This window comes from Coregonus lavaretus (assembly GCF_964263955.1).
Source record: "Coregonus lavaretus genome assembly, chromosome: 5".
Classification (NCBI taxonomy): domain Eukaryota; kingdom Metazoa; phylum Chordata; class Actinopteri; order Salmoniformes; family Salmonidae; genus Coregonus; species Coregonus lavaretus.
In genome coordinates this window covers 13089473-13117213 of record NC_139992.1, presented here as the reverse complement: position 1 = coordinate 13117213, position 27741 = coordinate 13089473, and the positions used below count along the sequence as shown (strand labels likewise).

Sequence of the window (27741 nt, the reverse complement as noted above, 5' to 3'; positions counted from 1 at the left end):
GAAAAGAATAACCTCTGAGGTTCAAGTTTAGGTCAATGCTGAAGGGAAAAAATGGGCTATTACTTACATAACTTACATTATTTAGATGCATGAAACAAAGTTCAGCCAATTCCTAAATCATTCCCACTCTAGGTTATACTGTGTGATTAGGGCTTGTTTTCAGGTAATGGACATAAATAACTTCCTCACATTATACTATTGTATGTCATCGGTTTTTGGCATCGTTTTATACGCAGTCACGAAGTCAATACTTGAACTAAGTGATTGGTTGTTCTTGACATCTGTTATAAAGTCATTGATGTACAGTAGTGTACCGATGATGACTTGCCTGCAGTGAGCATAGAGATACAGATCAGTGACCTTCAATGAAGATTTACCTACAAATAATGTTCCCTTTCCCTCTCTTCTCTTCTCCCCCGTCTCCTCAGAGTTGTCGTGGCTGAACTGGTGTCTGACGGGCTCCTGTGCCTTCAGCCTGGTCCTCATCCTCTTCTTCAGGGAATCCTACGACCGCCTCTACCTAGACGTCTTTGTTTCAGTCTGACAGACAACACACTAAGAAACTGAACCAAGAGGAAAACAGACTGGAACAGTGTTAAACACATTGCTCAAAGAAGAGGAAGAAGAAACAAGAGATATAGGAAGTCCAACCTAGCGCTCTTTTTTACGTTTTATTAATTATAACTAACTGTAGTTGTAAATGTGTTATATGACGGTGGTTGGTGATGCATTGTGATGTAGCCAATGAGAAGAGCTGAAGGGCCAAGGGCCTCAGAGTTAACATTAATGACTAACTGTCTAAGTGACTGTTTGGCCTGCTGGTCCTCAGATGCAGCATCGTCTTTTCTTTTTCGTAGTGTAAAGTTTAAACTACAGTTGAACCGTTGTTTTTTTTACCTGGTCATGGCATGATGAGGGACTGTTGTTGTTTACAGACGTAATGTCTAAAGAGGCACTCTGTGGCAGGTGACCTGTGAACTGGCTGTTCTCTGGTTTTAATTAGGAAGGACAGGCCTGATTGGCTGAGTAGCTCTAGCAGCCAATCAGCAGGCCCCACCGTGCCCGTCTGTTCTAACAAGGGACCGCATAGCGTTTTAGTGTCACTCATAACTGCTGGTTATGAATTGCAGGGGGAAATTGTCAAACTGAGCTGTTCCGTAAAGGACCTGGGTACCTGTCGTTTAATAGTGACATGTGGTCTCCCTTTTTTAACCCCCACCCTCTCTCTCAACGAATATTACGCAAGACTGATAATGACAAACCCTTCCTCCCCACCTGCATTTATATATTTTTTAAAAATCTCCCTATGGGATTGAATTGATTGGACGCAACGCTGGTCCCTTTCAGTGTCGTGGGCTGTGATTGGATGAGCCCCATTGAATGTCTCTCTCGGCATGCAAAGTCGGAGCTCTCAACTCTCTCTCTGTGTATTTCGAGGCTCTGCTGTGCAGGTCTCATGGTGTAACGACACGATCCGTTTTCATTAGCAGTTGATAATGAGGAAGTAGGAAGTAGCAGTTTCCCCATTGTGACCTTTCAGCTCTGTTAAAGAAACTGACTACAGGAGTCAGCCATTTTGTTTCCGAGTTGGTTATTATGCAGACATTTTAGAAGTTGTTCTCAAATGTTTTTTTTCTTCGTTTTTACAGTTTGTTATAATATATGGGAGATTTTAAAAAATTTGAACTAGGCAATACATTATTTCTTTAAAAATATTCCTCAGTAGACATGTCCGTTATTATTACAGATATTTATTTATTGAGGGATCAGAACACTAACGCAGTTGATAACAGTAACAGAAACAAATACATAGACGTGGCTGATTCTGTATGGAAATGGAGTAATGGAGCCACATAACAAAACCAGGAAGCTGGTCTACATGTAATGCACAACGTTCACCAGCAGGGATCGCTGTGCTGAGGACACTGCCAAAAGAGGGAGATGTTCTGTTAGCAGCTCTTTCCCTGGCATGCATGGAGTTGAAGGTGGTGATGCTTCCCACCATAGACAAAACAGACGCTTAGAAAACTGACGTCCAACGGGAAAGACAGGAACAACAAGGAACAAACTCAGCACAGAGTTTGCAAGGTGCGACTGGGAACTGACAACCTCTGTACAAGGGGTTGTCAGTTCCCAGTCACTCAGCTGTGCGGCAGAGAAACTGTCTGTGGGAAAAGTTTGTATCTGTTTTTCTTTGGCGTATATGTATATGTATGTCCTAAAAAACTTGCTTTTCCTTTACTCCTTGTTTTACATTTTTACTCTCCGTGTAGAGAAAGGTAATTTTTTTTCATTACCATAGTGATAGAACACTTTGTTTTATCTCTATGTTCTTTACCTTCAATACCTTGTGACATGTTGCCTTAATTACCTGTGATCTGTGCATTATGTCCCCACCCACACTGTGTCGATGAGGTAGTCTGTATGTGGATGTGAAGTGAAACTTACGTTTCCATTACACTGCTAATCATGAGTTCCTGGGTTGGGGGAATAGATGTGCTTATCCTTGTACTGTGAAAACAAAAACTAACGTATGAGATTTTAAGCACCTTATTAAAAATACAGTTTGAAAAAATATATCCACTCTTCTCTTCTCCTTCATTTACAGTTTCACAATTAACTGTAGACCAAGTGAACATGGATGTTTTGAAAGTAAAAAAAATACTGTAGTTATGGATGAACATACATGCTATGTTTTTTTTATATATTTTTTTAGTCATTTAGCAGACACTCTTATCCAGAGTGACTTACAGGAGCAATTGGGGTTAAGTGCCTTGCTCAAGGGTACATCGACAGATCTTTCACCTAGTCGGTTTGGGGATTAGAACCAGCGACCTTTCGTTGTTCTGGTTGTTCTGGTAGGGCTGTAACATTCTCACACATATCCCTGTATCTACTGTATGTAAACCCAGCCCAGTGCTCTGAGGACATTTCACTTTTCCTTCCAGGAAATGTCAGCTCTCATTTCCCCATTTCCAGTTAATGAAACAAATCAACTTCAACATACATTACCTCGCTATTGTAAAGTCCATAAAGACCCCTATATCCCCTAGAACAGTGTTTCTCAACTCCAGTACCTCCAGTACCTCCAGTACCCCAGTAAATGTTTTTGTTGTGGCCCGGACAAGCACAAGGCTCATGGTTTGGATAATCATTTGTTTGGGTGTGCCTCAGCCTGGATCAGAACACACCCTACACAACGCTCATGACCCAGGGGGTGAACTGGAATGTAATAGTACTCCAGCATTAGTCCTCACACTATCCTCTATGGCAGGGTTTGCCAAACTTGGTCCTGGGGCCCCCCCTGGGTGCACATTTTGGTTTTTGCCCTAGCACTACACAGCTGATTCAAATAATTAAAGCTTGATTATGAGTTGGTTATCTGAATCAGCTGTGTAGTGCTAGGGCTAAAACCAAAACGTGCACCCGGGGGGGCTAGGACCGAGTTTGCGAAACCCTGCTCTATGGGAATAGAGAGGGCCTCAGTAATATGCACAAGTATTTCGCTTTCAGGGTAGTTGGATGGCAGTTCATTGCACCAGTGCAGAGAAGCAAGAATAGTCTTTATAATGTAGTGTAGTGTAGTTAGCTTAGAAGCAGTGTGCTTAAAGGCTCTATTCAATCCGGAAATTCAGCTTGATTGAAATGTAAAGGCAATGTTCCCCGCTTTAGCGGAGACTGCATTCACGATAAACGCTGCATGTCGGCTCAATAGGAAATTACCTTGACATTTCTATCACGGAATCTGTAATGCTTCAGCTTTCCAGATTGAATAGAGCCCTAACTCTTCTTACTTCTAAGTGGAAAGTTAATAAAAAGAGAGCCACCATGTTTTCTTGTCAGAGAGAGATAGGCAATGATACATAGTTTCAATTGTTCAGGATAACAAAACACAACAATTGGCCTGTTTAACTGCTTTCAATAGCAGTCAACAATTTCACCCACTTGTTGTGTCTCCAGCCTTCGCCACCACAGCTACACTCGTCTTTGACACAAACATTTGTCTTTGTCGTTGACGGCAGGTCTCTTGGGAGCAGAGCAGCCTGTTGGAAACAATGGTTTTCATTTTCTGACAAGCAATTTGGTGATTTTCTGTTTGGCTTTGTTCTCTCTGTCTGTCTTTTGTTTCCGCCGTTGTTGTTCCGCTGTCTGTCGTAGACTATGAGACCAAACGGCTTGCTGGTAGAAAATAGGCCTCCCTGTCTCTCCAGGTGACATTTTTATACCCCATAATTTGTTTTCCATTCAAACTGCCACTCTTCACATCTCCATGTTGTGTTCCTTTTATGATATTGGTTGTTTTTTTCCAGGTTTTATGAATAAGACCTCTTTGCTTCCCTCCATTCTTGGCAGGCAGGCGAGTGTCCTGGGCCTCAGTCTCCTTGGGACTCCCTTTGCTATGTGTTTTAGCTGAAAACCCTGGATTATGAAAAATTGTCTGCACTTTCAAATGGCTCCTTTAGCCAAAATGCTATGACACTGGCAGTTACTTATCTTATACGTACTGTATTACTGGGCTGTAGTGTTGATTAGGAGGAATGGGTTTAGGGGCTGGAACTATGAGCTGCATGACAGCTGGATCCTAATTGGAATATCCATCATGAGTGACTTTGAGGTGTACGCATGCACACACACACACACACACACACTCACTCAAGTGCACGCACAAACACATGCACATGCACACACACACCACAATCTTAAAAACAAAGATGCTAGTTGGAACCAAATAAGGTTCTTGAGAGCGATGTCATAGGGGGACCATTTTTGGGTCCCTTAAGAACCATAAATGGGATGGTTCTTTGAAAAAACATACAAAAATCCCAAACCAGAAATGTTTCGGCCCTCCAGGACCTGAATTGAATAGCCCTGCTATAGGGCAGTGTTTCCCAACCCTGGTCCTCCAGTACCCCCAACAGTACACATTTTTGTTGACCTTTGGGTCTAGGGCTCCCTTGTGTCTGCTTGCTCCTCAGGTTGTCTTTACTCCTCTCTACAGACCCAGATCCCGACTCAGCACCAGCAGCAGCCCCAGTTACTGGTTCCCGGCTCCTTTCTTTTTTCCCCAGTCTACAGCACCAGACTCAGCACAAATTCTTGGCCTCCAGTCCCGGTCCCAGCACGACTTCCAGTCCCGGTCCCAACAGATGTACCAACCCAGGTTGGATGACCGTTTGGTTTGCCTAATTTGAATTGATTACTTATTGTATTGAATTGTTTATTATTTGAAATGTTAAATTAATGATGGATTGAATTTTAACTTGTTGAACATTTATAACTGTAATGAATTTAGGAAAAAAACTAATAAATGAACCTGTTGTTTATATTTGAGTAGCATAAGATGAATTAATCAATCAGTGTACATGCAAAAACAGAATCTATCTAGAGCATTCTGGGAAATATGATAATGACGGGTGTGGTTTTGGTTCAACTCTGTTTATTAACACCAACACTGGGGTTATTATACAACACTGAGTGTTAATTTAACTCTTTACAGTGTTAATTTAACTCTTGAATCAACACTAGAAATGTTACACTGAAAAATCAAGACTAGTTAACACTGGCCAATTTGCTGTGTGCTATGAAAGGGACACATCTTCAGGCTTCCATACATTTCAAGAACCTTTTAGAATTCTGAAGAACCGTAGATGCCACGTCAAGAACCCCACACTTAACTCAAAGGTTATTTATCTGGCAAGGGTTCTCCAAGGAACTTTAAGAGCTGAGGAAGAACCATTTACAAACCTTTATTTTTTTCAGTGTATCATAAATGACTTTGAGGTGTTTGCTGGCTTGTGTCTGGTATCCTCCATCCTCTATCCTTCGGGGACATATCTTTAATTAAATCCCAACATCTATACAACTTTAACCAGAAGGTTGATGGATGGAGGGATTAAAGATACATAGGAGGAGAAAACAGACAGCCAGAGAGAGAGAGAGAGAGAAAAGCCACTTGGTTTTCCCACTAGCACTGACTTTGCTGATACATACTTTGTTGAGGGAAAATGTACTTGATAAGATTGTGATGTGTTGTCTCACTTAGCTATCGGAAGATGAATGCACTAATTGTAAGTCGCTCTGAATAAGTGCTTCTGCTAAATTACTTAAATGTAAATGTAAAAATGTGTGAGGGGCATCTTTGGAAGGACGTTCGTGGCTGGCAATATGGATCTAAATATTCATAAAGCCTCTCAGAGTAACTAATCTAGGATTAAATATCCCTTGTCTTATTTATTATGATCTAAAAGGTCAAATTGATCCCAGATCAGCACTCCTACTCTGAGACACTTCATGACAACATGAATGTGCTAAACTTTAAAGTAACTGTCCAGCGAAAATCATATTCTGTTATCATATTCTCTTAACTCATACCCAGATATCCTCTACTCCTATATGGCCAAAGCAGAATTAGGAGAAAAAAGACTTACAAACCCCCACCTCAAACTTGTATCTCAAACAGACTGTTTCAAAAATGCTTGCTATTTCCTCATAAAGGATGATGAGGAGGATGAGCTGGTCAATCAATGAATATTTTTTATTAGCGGTATACACCCATATCGTTCTGTTATTGGGGTACACCCACACCATTCTGTTGTTGGGGTACACCCACACCATTCCAACACAGAAAAGCAGCTTTTTAACATACTTAATCAACAATTTTTTAAAGGAAATCTGAAAACACTGGACAGTTACAGTGGGGAAAAAAAGTATTTAGTCAGCCACCAATTGTGCAAGTTCTCCCACTTAAAAAGATGAGAGAGGCCTGTAATTTCCATCATAGGTACACGTCAACTATGACAGACAAATTGAGGAAAAAAAATCCAGAAAATCACATTGTAGGATTTTTAATGAATTTATTTGCAAATTATGGTGGAAAATAAGTATTTGGTCAATAACAAAAGTTTCTCAATACTTTGTTATATACCCTTTGTTGGCAATGACACAGGTCAAATGTTTTCTGTAAGTCTTCACAAGGTTTTCACACACTGTTGCTGGTATTTTGGCCCATTCCTCCATGCAGATCTCCTCTAGAGCAGTGATGTTTTGGGGCTGTCGCTGGGCAACACAGACTTTCAACTCCCTCCAAAGATTTTCTATGGGGTTGAGATCTGGAGACTGGCTAGGCCACTCCAGGACCTTGAAATGCTTCTTACGAAGCCACTCCTTCGTTGCCCGGGCGGTGTGTTTGGGATCATTGTCATGCTGAAAGACCGAGCCACGTTTCATCTTCTGCCAACAAAGGGTATATAACAAAGTATTGGGAAACTTTTGTTATTGACCAAATACTTATTTTCCACCATAATTTGCAAATAAATTCATAAAAAATCCTACAATGTGATTTTCTGGATTTTTTTTCTCAATTTGTCTGTCATAGTTGACGTGTACCTATGATGAAAATTACAGGCCTCTCTCATATTTTTAAGTGGGAGAACTTGCACAATTGGTGGCTGACTAAATACTTTTTTTCCCCACTGTACAATCATAATTTACACTGCTGCTACTCTGTTTATCATATATCCTGATGCCTAGTCACCTTACCCCTATACATACAGTTGAAGTCGGAAGTTTACATACACTTATGTTGGAGTCATTAAAACTCGTTTTCAACGACTCCACAAATTTCTTGTTAACAAACTATAGCTTTGGCAAGTCGGTTAGGACATCTACTTTGTGCATGACACAAGTAATTTTTCCAACAATTGTTTACAGACAGATAATTTCACTTATAATTCACTGTATCACAATTCCAGTGGGTCAGAAGTTTACATACACTAAGTTGACTGTGCCTTTAAACAGCTTGGAACTATATACAGTGTGTGCAAATGTATGGAGTTATGGAGGTAAGGTAATAAATAGGCCATAGTGCAAAATAATTACAATTTAGTATTAACACTGGAGTGATAGATGTGCAGAAGATGATGTGTAAATAGAGATACTGGGGTGCAAATGAGCAAAATAAATAACAATATGGGGATGAGGTAATTGGGTGGGCTAATTACAGTTGGGCTGTGTACAGGTGCAGTGATCGGTAAGCTGCTCTGACAACTGATGCTTAAAGTTAGTGAGGGAGATAAGTGTCTCCAGCTTCAGAGATTTTTGCAGTTCGTTCCAGTCATTTGCAGCAGAGAACTGGAAGGAATGGCCCGAGAATTGAACCCTGTGGCACCCCCATAGAGACTGCCAGAGGTCCAGACAACAGGCCCTCTGATTTGACACATTGAACTCTATCTGAGAAGTAGTTGGTGAACCAGGCGAGGCAGTCATTTGAGAAACCAAGGCTATTTAGTCTGCCAATAAGAATGCGGTGATTGACAGAGTCAAAAGCCTTGGCCAGGTCAATGAAGACGGCTGCACAGTACTGTCTTTTATCGATCGCGGTTATTATATCGTTTAGGACCTTGAGCGTGGCTGAGGTGCACCCATGCCCAGCTCGGAAACCAGATTGCATAGCGGAGAAGGTACGGTGGGATTCGAAATGGTCGGTAATCTGTTTGTTAACTTGGCTTTTAAATACTTTCGAAAGGCAGGGCAGGATGGATATAGGTCTGTAACAGTTTGGATCTAGAGTGTTACCCCCTTTGAAGAGGGGGATGACCGCGGCAGCTTTCCAATCTCTGGGGACCTCAGACAATACGAAAGAGAGGTTGAACAGGCTGGTAATAGGGGTTGCGACAATTTCTGCGGGTAATTTTAGAAAGAAAGGGTCCAGATTGTCTAGCCCTGCTGATTTGTAGGGGTCCAGATTTTGCAGCTCTTTCAGAACATCAGCTATCTGAATTTGGGTGAAGGAGAAGCGGGGGGAGGGGGGGGGGGGCATGGGCAAGTTGCAGCGGAGGGTGCATAGCTGGTGGCCGGGGTAGGGGTAGCTAGGTGGAAAGCATGGCCAGCCGTAGCAAAATGCTTGTTGAAATTTTCGATTATCGTAGATTTATCGGTAGTGACAGTGTTTCCTAGCCTCAGTGCAGTGGGCAGCTGGGAGGAGGTGCTCTTATTCTCCATGGACTTCACAGTGTCCCAAAACTTTTTGGAGTTAGTGCTACAGAATGCAAATTTCTGTTTGAAAAAGTTAGCCTTTGCTTTCCTAACTGATTGTGTATATTGGTTCCTGACTTCCCTGAAAAGTTGCATATCGCGGGGGCTGTTCGTTGCTAATGCAGTACGTCACAGGATGTTTTTGTGCTGGTCAAGTGCAGTCAAGTCTGGGGTGAACCAGGGGCTATATCTGCTCTTAGTTCTGAATTTTTTTAATGGGGCATGCTTATTTAAGATGGAGAGGAAAGCACTTTTAAAAAACAACCAGGCATCCTCTACTGACGGAATGAGGTCAATATCCATCCAGGATACCCGGGCCAGGTCAATTAGAAAGGCCTGCTCGCTGAAGTGTTGTAGGGAGCGTTTGACGGTGATGAGGGGTGGTCGTTTGACCGTGGACCCATTACGGACGCAGGCAATGAGGCAGTGATTGCTGAGATCCTGGTTGAAGACAGCGGAGGTGTATTTAGAGGGTAAATTAGTCAGGATGATATCTATGAGGGTGCCTATGTTAACAGATTTAGGGTTGTACCTGGTAGGTTCCTTGATAATTTGTGTGAGATTGAGGGCATCTAGTTTAGATTGTAGGACGGCCGGGGTGTTAAGCATTTCCCAGTTTAGGTCACCAAGCAATACGAACTCTGAGGATAGATGGGGGGCAATCAATTCACATATTGTGTTCAGGGCACAGCTGGGGGCTGAGGGGGGTCTGTAGCAAGCGGCAACAGTGAGAGACTTATTCCTGGAAAGGTGGATTTTTAGAAGTAGAAGCTCAAACTGTTTGGGCACAGACCTGGATAGTATGATAGAGCTCTGCAAGATCTCTCTACAGTAGATTGCAACTCCGCCCCCTTTGGCAGTTCTATCTAGACGGAAAATGTTGTAGTTGGGAATGGAAATGTCAGAATTGTTGGTGGCCTTCCTAAGCCAGGATTCAGACACTGCTAGAACATCAGGGTTGGCGGAGTGTGCTAACGCAGTGAATAACTCAAACTTAGGTAGGAGGGTTCTGATGTTAACACGCTTTTGCGGTTACAGAAGTCAACAAATGATAGCGCCTGGGGAGCAGGAGTGATACTGGGGGCTACAGGGCCTGGGTTAACCTCTACATCACCAGAGGAACAGAGGAGGAGTAGAATAAGGATACGGCTAAAGGCTTTAAGAACTGGTCTTCTAGTGCGTTGGGTACAGAGAAAAAAAGGGGCAGATTTCCGGGCGTTTTAGAATAGATTCAGGGCATTATGTACAGACAAGGATAAAGAAGGTGTATTGATGACTGGGCCTTAAACAAAAATGTTGATGATACAAAAACGTTGATGGCGACATGCGTGCATCTAAAGAGGGTAGGGAAAGGCACTGTATCTCCTATCAATAGGGTCCAGAGGCCCCATACACACTCAGGTTGTCAACTAATGTACAACGCATTTGACACAATGGTTGTGAAACTTATATTTTTTGTGATACAGCAGAGAGTTTGTCTGCACAAAAATGTTTACACAACCATTGTTCGTTGTCTCTAAAGAAAAACTTTCCCTTGTATCAGAACCGTTGTGCCAAATGCGTTGGACATTAGTTGTACAACCTGAGTGTGTACGGGGCCACAGTGTAGCCTCTATCTCAGCTGTTCTAGGATTGGTCACGGTGTGATATCTGGCAGTACAAGGCTATACAGAGAGTATTATTGTAAACCATAACACTTTAAGGGACTACAGGAAGCTATCCCCAACATTATATCCTTGTGTCATCTTCTTTTGAGCTTTTAAAGGAAACAAGGCTTCTGTCCTAAAACCAGGAAGGTCTATATCCAGCTTAGCAAAGACAACAACCCACTCAGGAGATGAGAGGCAGTATAGACTAGGGTTTCCCAAACTCGGTCCTGGGGCCCCTCCTGGGTGCACATTTTGGTTTTTGCCCTAGCACTACATAGCTGATTCAAATAACCAACTCATTATCAAGCTTTGATTATTTGAATCAGCTGTGTAGTGCTAGGGCAAAAACCAAAATATGCACGAAGGGGGGGGCCCAGGACCAAGTTTGGGAAACCCTGGTAGACAATGAAAGCCCAAATCCATACTTTATACTTTCCTCCCTCCTGTCACAAATTATAAGAAGAGTTAGGCCTAAATTAAATCAGATCAAGCGTTAACCAGCGATAGCCGACACCCGCATAGTGGATGTTTTGGCGGGGTCGGAGGTAGAACTGCGTTGGAGCCGTCAAATCGGTGAGCAGCTGCTCCCCCCCCACTCATGTTAGAAGTTCAGAAAGTGTAGGCTATATAGAAATAATTATGCTCAAATAAATAAAGTGGATTTCTATCATACTAATGGAGGTGTAGATTACAGCTCACATTCCAGTGTTCCAACTTGTAAACAAGGCTGCATGGGGTTTCTGTTAATGCGACTCCATGCATCCAATTGCAATGTCCGTTTTAGGTATAATGCCATGAGCCGCTTGTGGATTTGACAGCTCTAATGCAGTTCCACCTCCCACACCTCCAAAACAAATAGGTAAACCTGAATCATTTATACACAGAGATGCAAGGCCTGTTTTCAAAATGCACCACAATACTTTTTCTGCCCCCTTGTATTCATCTGAAGATGGGAGTTCTGAAAAGGGTACAGGCGAGTGCTTAGGCAACAAAAAAAGGCTCTCGTGGTTTTAGTGCATTAAACTTTCACAAACAATAAAGCGGGATCCAAAAAGTAACTGAAAATCAGTGTCAGGCCATATTCTAGGCATGCTCCACCAGGCTTTTAAGCAATTTCCCTGTCCTTGTGTTTATTTAAAGCATTTTGCTGCTGTGTCCCTGAAAAGCTCACACACGAACACGGTAGCAAACACACACACACACACACACACACACACACACACACACACACACACACAATGCACTCTATATGAACCACCAGGTGTTGTTTGAAGTGATGTGTACCTCTGTCATTTTTCTAAACGCATTTAGACAAACAGATGTGTACAACAATCCTTCTTTATGTTGAATAAGCCAACATCAACCAAACGCTCTCAGCATGGATTGCTGAATTTACATAAACACCTGACTTCAGTGAAAAACAATGAAACGCCTACATTGTCTAAAGTAACTGAAAAAAACAAAAACAAAATTAAAAGTGCTTACTATCTTATATTGTTCACAATTGCCTAGATAAACATTTGTTTTTCAGCAGAATTGTGTGACATTTTTATGTACATTAGAGTGAAATAACTTCTCACTGACATTTCAGAGCCGCTCAATCACATATTATGTATAATGCTGCTGCTAGTCATCATACATACAATATTTAAATAAAGCTACAGTGCTGCAAAGGCCATACGTACAGTATATGTAGAGTGAGAGAACTTCCCATTGCATGTTAACATTTCAGAGCCCTTTTAGCTTTCAAAGCCTTTCCACTATGTCATCATAATGCTCCTACACCGTAAAACATTTCCTGTCATTTTTACAGTAGGTTACTGTACATTTACTGTTTAATGCACTGACTGTAAGTCGCTCTGGAAAAAAAGTGTCTTTGATGTAACACGATACTGTATATTTTGATGTATTGAGCAGACCACAGGGGAGTGCCATAATTGACTTACAGGTCTAGGGCTCCCTTGTGGGTCTGCTTGCGCCTCAGGTTGTTCTTCCTCCCCTCTGCAGATTCAGCACCAATCCAGATCCCGGTTTCCAGCGTCAGTCCCAGCACCAGACGAGGCGCAGAGGAGAGACCTAACACCTTCCCCAGGAGCGAGCGGACCACAGGGGAGTACCACAATTGACCTCTGTATCTAGGGTTCAATCAATCAATCAAATGTATTTATAAAGCCCTTTTTACATCAGCAGATGTCACCAAGTGCTATACAGAAACCCAGCCTAAAACCCCAAACAGCAAGCAATGCAGATGTAGAAGCATGGTGGCTAGGAAAAACTCCCTAGAAAGGCAGAAACCTAGACAGGAACCAGGCTCTGAGGGGTGGCCAGTCCCCTTCTGGCTGTGCCGGGTGGAGATTATAACAGTACATGGCCATTAAGGCCAGATTATTCTCCAAGATGTTCAAACATTCATAGATGAACAGCAGGGTCAAATAATAACCACAGTGGTTATAGAGGTTGCAACAGGTCAGTACATCAGGAGTAAATGTCACTTGGCTTTAGAGGTTGAAATAGCAGGTGCGGTAGAGAGAGAGAGTTGAAAACAGCAGGTCTGGGACAAGGTAGCACGTCCAGTGAACAGGTCAGGGTTCCTTAGCAGCAGGCAGAAGAGTGGAAACTGGAGCAGCAGCACGAGCAGGTGGACTGGGGACAGCAAGGAGTCATCAGGCCAGGTATAATTATTTCTTTCAGCTTTTATTTCTTTCATCACATTCCCAGTGGGTCAGAAGTTTACATACACTCAATTAGTATTTGGTAGCATTGCCTTTAAATTGTTTAACTTGGGTCAAACGTTTCGGATAGCCTTCCACAACCTTCCCACAATAAGTTGGGTGAATTTTGGCCCATTCCTCTTGACAGAGCTGGTGTAACTGAGTCAGGTTTGTAGGCCTCCTTGCTTGCAGACGGTTTTTCAGTTCTGCCCACACATTCTCTATAGGATTGAGGTCAGGGCTTTGTGATGGCCACTCCAATACCTTGATTTTGTTGTCCTTAAGCACAACTGGAAGTATGCTTCGGGTCATTGTCCATTTGGAAGACCCATTTGCGACCAAGCTTTAACTTCCTGACTGATATCATGAGATGTTGCTTCAATATATCCACATAATTTTCCTTCCTCATGATGACATCTATTTTGTGAAGTGCACCAGTCCCTCCTGCAGTAAAGCACCCCCACAGCATGATGCTGCCACCCCCGTGCTTCACGGTTGGGATGGTGTTCTTCTGCTTGCAAGGGACCCCCTTTTTCCTCCAAACATAACGATGGTCATTATGGCCAAACAGTTCTATTTTTGTTTCATCAGACCAGAGGACATGTCTCCAAAAAGTACGATCTTTGTCCCCATGTGCAGTTGCAAACCGTAGTCTGGCTTTTTAATGGCGTTTTTGGAGCAGTGGCTTCTTCCTTGCTGAGCGGCCTTTCAGGTTATGTCGATATAGGACTCGTTTTACTGTGGAAATAGATACTTTTGTACCTGTTTCCTCCAGCATCTTCACAAGGTCCTTTGCTGTTGTTCTGGGAGATAGAACGCGTCTCCTTCCTGAGCGGTATGACGGCTGCGTGGTCCCATGGTGTTTATACTTGCGTAAAATTGTTTGTACAGATGAATGTGGTACTTTCAGGCGTTTGGAAATTACTCCCAAGGATGAAGCTATCAGAAGCTTCTAAAGCCATGACATCATTTTCTGGAATTTTCCAAGCTGTTTAAAGGCACAAGGCTGGAATGGGCTACAAGACCATCGCCAAGCAGCTTGGTGAGAAGGTGACAACAGTTGGTGCGATTATTCGCAAATGGAAGAAACACAAAAGAACTGTCAATCTCCCTCGGCCTGGGGCTCCATGCAAGATCTCACCTCGTGGAGTTGCAATGATCATGAGAATGGTGAGGAATCAGCCCAGAACTACATGGGAGGATCTTGTCAATGATCTCAAGGCAGCTGGGACCATAGTCACCAAGAAAACAATTGGTAACACACTACGCCGTGAAGGACTGAAATCCTGCAGCGCCCACAAGGTCCCCCTGCTCAAGAAAGCACATATACAGGCCCGTCTGAAGTTTGCCAATGAACATCTGAATGATTCAGAGGAGAACTGGGTGAAAGTGTTGTGGTCAGATGAGACCAAAATCGAGCTCTTTGGCATCAACTCAACTCGCTGTGTTTGGAGGAGGCGGAATGCTGCCTATGACCCCAAGAACACCATCCCCACCGTCAAACATGGAGGTGGAAACATTATGCTTTGGGGGTATTTTTCTGCTAAGGGGACAGGACAACTTCACCGCATAAAAGGGACGATGGATGGGGCCATGTACCGTCAAATCTTGGGTGAGAACCTCCTTCCCTCAGCCAGGGCATTGAAAATGGGTCGTGGATGGGTATTCCAGCATGACAATGACCCAAAACACACGGCCAAGGCAACAAAGGAGTGGCTCAAGAAGAAGCACATTAAGGTCCTGGTGTGGCCTAGCCAGTCTCCAGACCTTAATCCCATAGAAAATCTGTGGAGGGAGCTGATATGTGTGCAAACCTGGTGGCCAACTACAAGAAACGTCTGACCTCTGTGATTGCCAACAAGGGTTTTGCCCCTCATTAAAATGCAAATCAATTTCTAACATTTTTGACATGCGTTTTTCTGGATTTTTTTGTTGTTATTCTGTCTCTCATTGTTCAAATAAACCTACCATTAAAATTATAGACTGATCATTTCTTTGTCAGTGGTCAAACGTACAAAATCAGCAGGGGATCAAATACTTTTTTCCTTCACTGTATCACTTTATCAGAAGCTCCGTTTGGTCGAACAACCACCTGATTGGTTTGGTAAAAGACAAAAAGGCTACTCTGCGCACACGCTACGGGGTGTGGGATGTCATCTTTAATATTTTGGCTGCTCTAAATTATTTTGACCAGCAGGTGCCACTAGTGTGTGCTGTTGATCAAAGCCTTGAGTAATGAACCTATTTTCGACACAATTGGCTTAGTTTCACATCACTACAAAACAGATCAAAAGGACAAGGCTAAACACTAAACCATTAAAGGTTTGTGATTTGCTGCTACTCTGATCCGTCCCCTACACACATTAAATTGTAAGGGAACTACTACCACATATCAGTTAAAATAGTACAGCATTCTCACTAACGGGTGCAAAAAATATAGCCTCTTACAAGGCATGGCTCAAAATATGATAATGAGTCAGAAACAACAATACTATGCACCCACTAGTCTTCAAAAGGTTTTTGGCGCTCCAAAAATACAGTATGGTGCTGTATTCTGTGGGGTGGTACTGAATTACAGTAAATTACTGGCAGCACAGTATTGGTGACGTGTAGTTCGCAAACTATTCGTTATTTTTGAATAATAACTATTTTTACTGAATTGAGATTCATGATTAGTTTTTCTGAGTGACTTGTTGTTCGTTTGACCTTGATAGTGCTGGCTGCAGTAAGTCCTACAGCAGGATTTATACATGCTCCTTATGCGCGCAGGGAAATAAATCATAGAGAATAAAAAATGAGAATGGACTCTACCTACATGTGTATTTATCCTACTGTTTTTCCCAAACAAATGTCAATGTTTAGAACTGATAATTTAAGAATTAATTCAATTAATCTATTATTGAATGTTATGATGGACACAGTTTTGTAGAACTAAAACATACACAGCCTCTGCTCAACAAACTCAAACACAAATCATTTGGAAGGGGGGGGGGCTGAACTTCGCGCCATGAGTTGTTCACAATCTAGTCCGGTTGCGGCCACAGCTAGACCTCGTTTCAAATGTATCAAGAAATAATCGTATTTGTATGCCTAGCAATCAACAAATGTACATTGTTTAAAGCACATGTTTACAAGTCTCAGTCATAAATGATAACTCCAAAAAGCCCCATATGGTGAACGACATGTGAACGAGAGGCTTGTAGAATCATGACTCTTTCAAGTTTTCAGTTAATCGTTTTCTGGTAGGGGGTCCTGTGTGCTCTGGGCATTACTGACTCAAATGAACAAAATGAATAGAAAGATGTATTATTTTGACTGAATGAGTCAGTAAAAAGAGCCAAACTTCCCATCGCTACACAGTAGCCAATAAATTACTGTTTCTTTTATCTTTATTTAACTAGGCAAGTAAGTTAAGAACAATTTCTTATTTACAATGACGGCCAACACCGGCCAAACCTGGACGACGCTGGGCCAATTGTGCGCCAGCCTATGGGGACTCCCAATCACGGCTGGTTGTGATACAGCCTGGAATCGAACCAGGGGGTCTGTAGTGACGCCTCAAGCACTGAGATGCAGTGCCTTAGACTGCTGCAACACTGTAGCCAGTAAATGACTGTGGATTAACAGGACAAGGTTATAAGACTCCAAAAATACAGTGCATTCGGAAAGTATTCAGACCCCTTGACTTTTTCCACATTTTGTTACGCTACAGCCTTATTCTAAAATTGATTAAATTGTTTTTTCTTCATCAGTCTACACACAATACCCCATAATGACAAAGCAAAAACAGGTTTTTATAATTTTTTCCAAATGTATAAAAAATACAATTTATGAAATATCACATTTACATACGAATTCAGACCCTTTACTCACTGCTTTGTTGAAGCACCTTTGGCAGTGATTACAGCCTCAAGTCTTCTTGGGTATGACTCTACAAGCTTGGCACACCTTTATTTGGGGAGTTTCTCCCATTCTTCTCTGCAGATCCTCTCAAGCTCTGTCAGGTTGGATGGGGAGCGTCGCTACACAGTTATTTTCAGGTCTCTCCAGAGATGTTCGATCGGGTTCAAGTCCAGGCTCTGAATGGGCCACCCAAGGACATTCAGAGACTTGTCCCGAAGCCACTCCTGCATTGTCTTGGCTGTGTGTTTAGGGTCGTTGTCCTGTTGGAAGGTGAACATTTGCCCCGGTCTGAGGTCCTGAGCGCTCTGGAGTAGGTTTTCATCAAGGATCCCTCTGTACTTTGCTCCATTCATCTTTCCCTCGATCCTGACTAGTCTCCCAGTCCCTGCCACTGAAAAACATCCCCACAGCATGATGCTGCCACCACCATGCTTCACCGTAGGGATGGTGCCTGGTTTCCTCCAGACTTGACGCTTGGCATTCAGGCCAAAGAGTTCAATCTTGGTTTCATCAGACCAGAGATGGTCTGAGTCCTTTAGGTGCCTTCTGGCAAACTCTGAGCGGGCTGTCATGTGCCTATTACTGAGTGTCTTCCGTCTGGTCACTCTACCATAAAGGCCTGATTGGTGGAGTGCTGCAGAGATGGTTGTCCTTCTGGAAGGTTCTCCCATCTCCACAGAGGAACTCTGGAGCTTTGTCAGAGTGACCATCGGGTTCTTGGTCACCTCCCTGACCAAGGCCCTTCTACCCCGATTGCTCAGTTTGGCCGGGCGGCCAGCTCTAGGAAGAGTCTTGGTAGTTCCAAACTTCTTTCATTTAAGAATGATTGAGGCCACTGAGTTCTTGGGGACCTTCAATGCTGAAAAACGAATTGCTACCCTTCCCCAGATCTGTGTCTCGACACAATCCTGTCTCTGCGCTCTATGGACAATTCCTTCGACCTCATGGCTTGGTTTTTGCTCTGACATGCACTGTCAACTGTGGGACCTTATATACAGTGGGGAAAAAAAGTATTTAGTCCAGAAAATCACATTGTAGGATTTTTTATGAATTTATTTGCAAATTATGGTGGAAAATAAGTATTTGGTCAATAACAAAAGTTTCTCAATACTTTGTTACAGTGGGGGGAAAAAGTATTTAGTCAGCCACCAAATGTGCAAGTTCTCCCACTTAAAAAGATGAGAGAGGCCTGTAATTTTCATCATAGGTACACGTCAACTATGACAGACAAAATGAGATTATTTTTTCCAGAAAATCACATTGTAGGATTTTTAATGAATTTATTTGCAAATTATGGTGGAAAATAAGTATTTGGTCAATAACAAAAGTTTCTCAATACTTTGTTATATACCCTTTGTTCGCAATGACACAGGTCAAACGTTTTCTGTAAGTCTTCACAAGGTTTTCACACACTGTTGCTGGTATTTTGGCCCATTCCTCCATGCAGATCTCCTCTAGAGCAGTGATGTTTTGGGGCTGTCGCTGGGCGACACGGACTTTCAACTCCCTCCAAAGATTTTCTATGGGGTTGAGATCTGGAGACTGGCTAGGCCACTCCAGGACCTTGAAATGCTTCTTACGAAGCCACTCCTTCGTTGCCCGGGCGGTGTGTTTGGGATCATTGTCATGCTGAAAGACCCAGCCACCATTCATCTTCAATGCCCTTGCTGATGGAAGGAGGTTTTCACTCAAAATCTCACGATACATGGCCCCATTCATTCTTTCCTTTACACGGATCAGTCGCCCTGGTTCCTTTGCAGAAAAACAGCCCCAAAGCATGATGTTTCCACCCCCATGCTTCACAGTAGGTATGGTGTTCTTTGGATGCAACTCAGCATTCTTTGTCCTCCAAACACGACGAGTTGAGTTTTTACCAAAAAGTTATATTTTGGTTTCATCTGACCATATGACATTCTCCCAATCCTCTTCTGGATCATCCAAATGCACTCTAGCAAACTTCAGACGGGCCTGGACATGTACTGGCTTAAGCAGGGGGACACGTCTGGCACTGCAGGATTTGAGTCCCTGGCGGCGTAGTGTGTTACTGATGGTAGGCTTTGTTACTTTGGTCCCAGCTCTCTGCAGGTCATTCACTAGATCCCCCCGTGTGGTTCTGGGATTTTTGCTCACCGTTCTTGTGATCATTTTGACCCCACGGGGTGAGATCTTGCGTGGAGCCCCAGATCGAGGGATATTATCAGTGGTCTTGTATGTCTTCCATTTCCTAATAATTGCTCCCACAGTTGATTTCTTCAAACCAAGCTGCTTACCTATTGCAGATTCAGTCTTCCCAGCCTGGTGCAGGTCTACAATTTTGTTTCTGGTGTCCTTTGACAGCTCTTTGGTCTTGGCCATAGTGGAGTTTGGAGTGTGACTGTTTGAGGTTGTGGACAGGTGTCTTTTATACTGATAACAAGTTCAAACAGGTGCCATTAATACAGGTAACGAGTGGAGGACAGAGGAGCCTCTTAAAGAAGAAGTTACAGGTCTGTGAGAGCCAGAAATCTTGCTTGTTTGTAGGTGACCAAATACTTATTTTCCACCATAATTTGCAAATAAATTCATAAAAAATCCTACAATGTGATTTTCTGGAAAAAAATTTCTCAATTTGTCTGTCATAGTTGACATGTACCTATGATGAAAATTACAGGCCTCTCTCATCTTTTTAAGTGGGAGAACTTGCACAATTGGTGGCTGACTAAATACTTTTTTCCCCCACTGTAGACAGGTGTGTGCCTTTCCAAATCATGTCCAATCAATTGAATTTACCATAGGTGGACTCCAATCAAGTTGTAGAAACATCTCAAGGATGATCAATGGAAACAGGATGCACCTGAGCTCAATTTCGAGTCTCATAGCAAATGGGAATAATTATGTAAATAAGGTATTTCCGTTTTTTATGTTTAATACATTTGCAAAAATGTCTAAAAACCTTTTTTCGCTTTGTCATTATGGGGTATTGTGTGTAGCTTGATGAGGAAAAAAAATAATTTAATCAATTTTAGAACAAGGCTGTAACAAAATGTGGAAAATGTCAAGGCGTCTGAATACTTTCCAAATGCACTGTATGGTATGGTACAGTATTCTCTGGGGTACATCATTCTCACTAATGGGTGCAACAAATATAGCCTCTTACAAGGCACGCTTCAAAATATGTTAATGACCCAAATATTCTTTCCCCGCCCACAAGATTTTCCCACAATGCACCACAATTCACAGAATGCTGCTGTAAATATACAGCAAGACAGCTAATACAGTCCTTTGCTGTACATTTTACAGCAGTGTAGCGGAATGCCTTTGATCTCCCATAATGCATTGCTCTTTACAGTACTGTTTGGTAATATAGAATTACAGTGGCTAACTATAAATGTTTTGCTTTAAATTTACAGCAATTTGTTACATTGAACATGCAGTATTTATATAAAGCTACAGTAGTGCGCAGCAGCTGAGAAGGTCATGTCATGTTTGGTGATTCATAATGGTCCTTATAGGGAGGAGGGTAATGTAATGTAATGGATGGATTGTGAGGTAGCTTTTCCTACTCTTTCAGAGGAACACACACACATGCACGTACTCCCGCACGCACACACACACACACACACACACACACACACACACACACACACACACACATACAGCTTTCTCTCAGATTAGGAAAGGACCTATTTCCTCTCAGTTGGAGAGCATTGTGTCTGAGAGGGCAGGAATAGCTATACAGGGCCTGTGAGTCCCAAATGGCACCCTATCAGCCCTGGTCGAAAATAGAGCAACTGACGCCAGTCTATAATGTCCACCACTGTAATCTTTTCAAATGGGTCATGCATAAGTGCTGAATTGTATTTCTGTCTTTCCGGTGGTCGGGTTTGTTATTGTATGATGGTGATGAAACTGTCGCAAACAGTTTAGATAAGTTTAGATATCCTACAGTAAATGTGCCCTTGAGCAAGGCACTTAACCCTAATTGCTCCTGTAAGTCGCTCTGGATAAGAGCGTCTGCTAAATGACTAAAATGTAAATGTAAAATGTACAGCAGGGGTAGGCAACCCTGATCCTGGACCTAACCAACCTGGAAGACCAGTTGTGTTGAATTTAGGCAATCACTGAACTGATAAATTAGCTCAGTTGGTCAGGTGTGGTGCCTAGTTGGAACAAAATCCTCCAGTACCTGTATGCTGTCTGTATGCAGGGTTCGGGAGTAGCGGATTACATGTAACTGATTACAAGAAAACTGTAACTGTAATCTGTGGCCTCATCACAGCCAGGGAAGAGGTGACGGCTCAGGGAGAGACTTGGTGGAAAGAGCCGGATGGCTCTGGTTCTCTGGTTCTTAATTGGGGTCTTTTCTCACATTACATCCTAGGTAAGCCCCATGTAAGCCTCCAGGGCCTCTAGCTCTCCCAGTAGGGGCCTCATGTGAACAGAGACAAAGCTGCACTGTGTTTAACCTAAACATGACAAACAGGTTCATTGTTAGCAGATCTCTTGTGGCTGTTACCTTTCTGTAGCCTGTATTATCCTTTCCTCTATCCACTCCTCTCCTGCTGTGACCAGGGCCGTAAGCTGCTGAGAGGATCTATCTTGTCGTGCTAGCTCTTTCTGTCACAGATTATATACCCTCAATGCTGAGCGTAGTGGAGATCTGTATAAAGTCACAAACACAGTGGAGGAGGAGCTGGAGATGGAGGACTCCATGGTTCAGCTAGTTGACTGTACAGATGTAGGATCTTAATTCGATCACTCTTTTGTTGCTGAGAATTTTCCTGCACTACAGGAAATGCAAACTTCTAGTGTATTCTAGGTTTAAAAAGGCTTCTGAGGTTTGTAATTTCCACTTTAAAATGTCAGAATTGATTTGCCCTAATGAAAAATGTATCAACCCCTACAGAAAATGTCCATTCATTATAATCCACATGATAATAGGCATGGAGGTTGTGCTAAGACTTGGTGTTTAGACAAAGAGCAAGATAGAGGGATGAACAGTGTGTCTTCCATGAGAAATTAAGGATGATGGGACTTTGGGAGAGGTGTTAGGTAGAGATCAAAGATCTGTTCAAAGATTTGAACTGTTGGCAGATTTGTTGTATGCTTCAGAGGTGGGTGAAAATCCTGCCAACATACTGTAGGCGATGTGACAATGAGAAAGAGACATTGCCAAAAGCTGTATTTCACCCTAATCTGGTTATGTGGGCAGACAGTGTACTTCGTCAGTCCTGTCCTCACCTGTCTGACTCATTTCAACAGCGAGGCAATATGTTTCAATCACGGTGTCCTAGTGTCTGTGTTCTGGCTGCAGTCACCTCACAGCAGGGAACTAAACAGACACTCTCTCTTTCTCTCTCTCTCTCCCTCCCTTTCCTGTCTCTCTTTTCCCCTCTCTTCTCCCTCTCTCCCCCCCCCCCCCCTCTCTCTCTACCCCCTCTCTCTCCCCCGCGTCTCTCTCCCTCTCCCCCCTCTCTCTGTCCCGTCCTCTGAGAGAGCAGCAGCAGAGCAACATCCCTCAGGTGTGTGACAGGTACTTGGCGCCCAGCCGTCTCTGACTCAGAGTCCTTGACGTCAGCGTCAGACCGGTGATGGTCTGGACTGGAGCAGCTGTTGTGACAGCAGCCGCCTGCAGCGGAGGTCTCAGTGCCACACCGCCACGCCACAGGGACAGGGGACTATAGGTTAATTAAGCTGGAGACCCACCATGGATGCTCAGTTGCCTGCTGATTGCACCTCTGACTCTCCCCCAGCCATTCAGAGCAGCTTACCGATCACTGCACCTGTATACAGCCTATCTGTAATTAGCCCACCCAACTACCTCATCTCCATATTGTTATTTATTTTGCTCATTTGCACCCCAGTATCTCTATTTGCACATCATCTTCTGCACATCTATCACTCCAGTGTTAATACTAAATTGTAATTATTTTGCACTATGGCCTATTTATTACCTTACCTCCATAACTTACTACATTTGCACACACTCTATTTAGATTTTCTATTGTGTTATTGACTGTACGTTTTGTTTATCCCATATGTAACTCTGTGTTGTTGTTTTTTTTATCGCACTGCTTTGCTTTATATTGGCCAGCTCGCAGTTGTAAATGAGAATTTATTCTCAACTGGCCTACCTGGTTAAATAAAGGTTAAATAAATAAATAAAATAAATAATTCACTACCTAAACCCTGCCATATTTTTTATCCAGAGGAAGGAAACTGTTGCCCACTGCCCCTCTGCATCCCCAAGCCATTCAGTCACCCAAACCCCTGCTGAGCCACCATGAACTCCCAGTTGCCCAGTCGCCTGCTCCTCTACAGCTCCCAGACATTCACTACTCAGCCAAATCCTGGCTGACACATTTTCATCCAGAGGGAAAAAGGATGCTCAGTCCCTAGCTGTACCCTCTCCTACACTTTGTTCATGCATTGAGTGCTTAGTCACATTGTCTGAACAGAGCGATCAAAGGAAACCTTGGTCTCCGGCATGAAACAAAACATACCTTAGTTCACTTTTGATGAGGGGAAAGGAGGAGAGGAGGAGAAGGTCTGTGTGTGTGTGTGTGTGTGTGTGTGTGTGTGTGTGTGTGTGTGTGTGTGTGTGTGTGCGTGTGCGTGTGCGTGTGCGTGTGTGTGTGTGTGTGTGTGGACTTGTTTAACTATACTTGTGGGGACCAATAATAGAATAGTAAACAAACAAAAAATTGACCAACTGGGGAAATGTTGTTGGTCCCCACAAGGTCAAATGCTATTTCTAGTGGGTTTAGGGTTAAGATTAGAATTAGTGTTAGAATTAGGTTTAGGGTTAGGGTTAGGAGCCAAGGTTAGTTTTAGGGTTAGGTTTAGCGTTAGGGCTAAGGTTACGTTTTCGGGTTAAGGTTAGGGTAACGGTACAGGTTAGGGAAACAGGATTTTGAATGGGACTGAATTGTGTGTCCCCACAAGGTTAGTTGTACAAGACTGTGTGTGTGTGCGTGTGTGTGTGTGAGAGACTGCTCCATTGTGTCCCAGAAACCCACAGAGAAATAGCTGGGGCAACTTTCTGCCTGTCTAGATTAGCTATGGAAGGTAGACAGACCGACAGACGGACGGAGGTGCACTTTAAAAAGTTGTATGTGTGTGTGCGTCTCTCTCTGTGTGTGTGTGATTTAAATAGGAAGCCTGCTGGATCAAAGGGTCCAGTGTTCTCCTGGCTGTGATGTTTCCACCTGCCTGGTTATCATAACTGCCTTAACTCTGACGACATGCTGCTTCCTTTAGGCATTGTCTCCCTACATTAGTTTCAAGTTTTAAAGTATAGTTTTAAAGTACAGTGGAATGCCTTTCTTGCAAGCTCTAACCCCAACAATGCAGTAATCAATAACAACGTAATACTAAAAATAACAAGGTGGAACAAAAACACACAAGATAAAAAAATGTGAAGAACACGATAAAGTAAGTAAGCATACTATATACAGGGTCAGTTCCACTACCGTATCTACAATGTGCAGGGATACCGGCTCGATAGAGGTAGATACAGTTGAAGTCGGAAGTTTACATACACCTTAGCCAAATACATTTAAACTCAGTTTTTCACAATTCCTGAAATTTAATCCTAGTAAACATTCCCTGTTTTAGGTCAGTTAGGATCTCAACTTTATTTTAAGAATGTGACATGTCAGAATAATAGTAGAGAGAATGATTTCTTTCAGCTTTTATTTCTTTCATCACATTCCCAGTGGGTCAGAAGTTTACATACACTCAATTAGTATTTGGTAGCATTGCCTTTAAATTGTTTAACTTGAACTTGGGTCAAACGTTTCGGGTAGCCTTCCACAAGCTTCCCACAATAAGTTGGGTGAATTTTGGCCCATTCCTCCTGACAGAGCTGGTGTAACTGAGTCAGGTTTGTAGGCCTCCTTGCTCGCACACACTTTTTCAGTTCTGCCCACAAATGTCCTATAGGATTGAGGTCAGGGCTTTGTGATGTCCACTCCAATACCTTGACTTTGTTGTCCTTAAGCCATTTTGCCACAACTTTGGAAGTATGCTTGGGGTCATTGTCCATTTGGAAGAACCATTTGCGACCAAGCTTTAACTTCCTGACTGATGTCTTGAGATGTTGCTTCAATATATCCACATAATTTTCCTTCCTCATGATGCCATCTGTTTTGTGAAGTGCACCAGTCCCTCCTGCAGCAAAGCACTCCCACAGCATGTTGCTGCCACCCCCGTGCTTCACGGTTGGGATGGTGTTCTTTGGCTTGCAAGCAACCCCCTTTTTCCTCCAAACATAACGATGGTCATTATGGCCAAACAGTTTTATTTTTGTTTCATCAGACCAGAGGACATTTCTCCAAAAAGTACGATCTTTGTCCCCATGTGCAGTTGCAAACCGTAGTCTGGCTTTTTTATGGCGGTTTTGGAGCAGTGGCTTCTTCCTTGCTGAGCGGCCTTTCACGTTATGTCGATATAGGACTTGTTTTACTGTGGATATAGATACTTTTGTAGCTGTTTCCTCCAGCATCTTCACAAGGTCCTTTGCTGTTGTTCTGGGATTGATTTGCATTTTTCGCACCAAAGTACGTTCATCTCTAGGAGACAGAACACGCCTCTTTCCTGAGCGGTATGACGGCTACGTGGTCCCATGGTGTTTATACTAGCGTACTATTGTTTGTACAGATGAACGTGGTACCTTCAGGCGTTTGGAAATTGCTCCCAAGGATGAACCAGACTTGTGGAGGTCTACAATTCTTTTTCTGAGGTCTTGGCTGATTTCTTTTGATTTTCCCATGATGTCAAGCAAAGAGGCACTGAGTTTGAAGGTAGGCCTTGAAATACATCCACAGGTACACCTCCAATTGACTCAAATGATGTCAATTAGCCTATCAGAAGCTTCTAAAGCCATGACATCATTTTCTATTGTGTTATTGACTGTACGTTTTGTTTATCCCATATGTAACTCTGTGTTGTTGTTGTTGTTTTTATCGCACTACTTTGCTTTATCTTGGCCAGGTCGCAGTTGTAAATGAGAACTTGTTCTCAACTGGCTTACCTGGTTAAATAAAGGTGAAATAAAATAAAAGTGTAAAAACCCAAATGTCTACAAATCTATAAAGGGACCTTATAATTGTCATTCAACACACAGTACCTCCTCAATATAAACTAGACTCTTTGATTACATTTCAAATGCCATGGTGTCCCTTACAGTCCCTTTGACGTTCCATCGTACACTGCAGAGATGAGTTGGCTAGTGGATTAATTGTAAGCTGCTGCGTCAAATCAAACAATTTCCCAGTTTTCATTAGAGGACGGAGATCTGAGTGGAGTGTGTGACTGGCCACTGAATATGACAACAGACTCCAGAACCCCCAGATGTTGAGATGAGAGCCATCATCTGGCATAGAGATCTGTTGTTCTGTGTAATCTTCCCCGTTATGTAAACACACAAACACGTCTGTCTCTGTCTCCCACTCTTCATCTTTCCTCCCTTCGGGGGAGCAATACTTCAAAACAATCAACCACGGCCCTCCACTTGGTAAACATCAACAGAAAGAAGTAGAACATCTGAGCTCCACTAGGCCTACTGGTCATTGTGGGAAGTACATCAGAGGGTTGCACTGATGCTAAGCTAATGCTAAAGCACTGCAGCAAATAACCAGCACAGTCCTGAAGATCCATGTTTCTCAAACCAGCCGTTTGATGTCCAGTGAGGCCACATCAGAGGGCCTTGGTGCACTGCCGCTAATGCTAAAATACTGGAGCCAATAAGCAGAGTCCTGAAGATGTTAGCAGTGGTGCATCTGAGGTAACAAAGAGAACTGAGGACAATTGGTACTAACTTGCAGCTCTGCAGCCAAGAGGACACTGAGAGGGACAGGAGGAAGAAAAGAGAGGGTGTCCTGTCCTGTCTTCCACTCTGACTCGTACCCTCATTATCATCAAAGTTACCTCACACACCAACCATCCCTATAGGACAGTACTCAGCAGCATTAGTCTATAGGACGAGACTACTGTAGATGGATAGTGACCCCCTGGCTGTGAGCCAGCTTGCCCATCACTCCATGATCACTCCATGTCCATGCCAGTCAGCCATCTCAGCAGATAAGGGGTGATTAATTAATGTAACTGTTGCATTTATCAATAAAGCCACTCACAGCTGCTCTGAGCTCCTCTGGGTAATGGAGAGGCACAGCCAGGCCAGGGCAGCTGTCGTATCGAGTGAGTGGTGGCAATTATTGCTGATGAACAAAAGGAGTCTGCTCATACTGAACGTTGATCATAAGGTTTATTCAGACCACAAGCTTCAGCATGAGTGACAGGTGACATGACACCCGGAGAGTGACGCCTCAGAATGGCTGCTCGTTCTGACTTTCTTCTTCGTTTTCCCCCCTATTTATAAACACTGATGCTCCCTCTTCTGGCCAATCACCAGTCTCCCCTGTCTACAACACACTTCCTGTCTGTTATATGTGGCGTTACACAAA

The 27741-nt window shown here is 43.1% G+C and overlaps 1 protein-coding gene across 2 annotated transcripts in view; it reads left to right on the top strand.

Annotated features, from left to right (window-relative positions):
- LOC311128995 (solute carrier family 49 member 4 homolog) overlaps nt 1-5323 on the top strand; it is an 87175-nt gene extending 81852 nt beyond the window's left edge. Inside the window, exon 9 of one of the 2 annotated variants that reach the window (XM_084161227.1) lies at nt 5000-5323. In XM_084161227.1, the coding sequence (XP_084017353.1) occupies nt 5000-5187 (188 nt within the window). In that variant the 3' untranslated portion in view covers nt 5188-5323. Of the gene's footprint in view, nt 1-428; nt 2578-4999 lie in introns of those variants that run through there. The other variant, XM_084161228.1, reaches the window with a different exon arrangement.
- The last annotated feature ends 22418 nt before the right edge of the window (nt 5324-27741 follow it).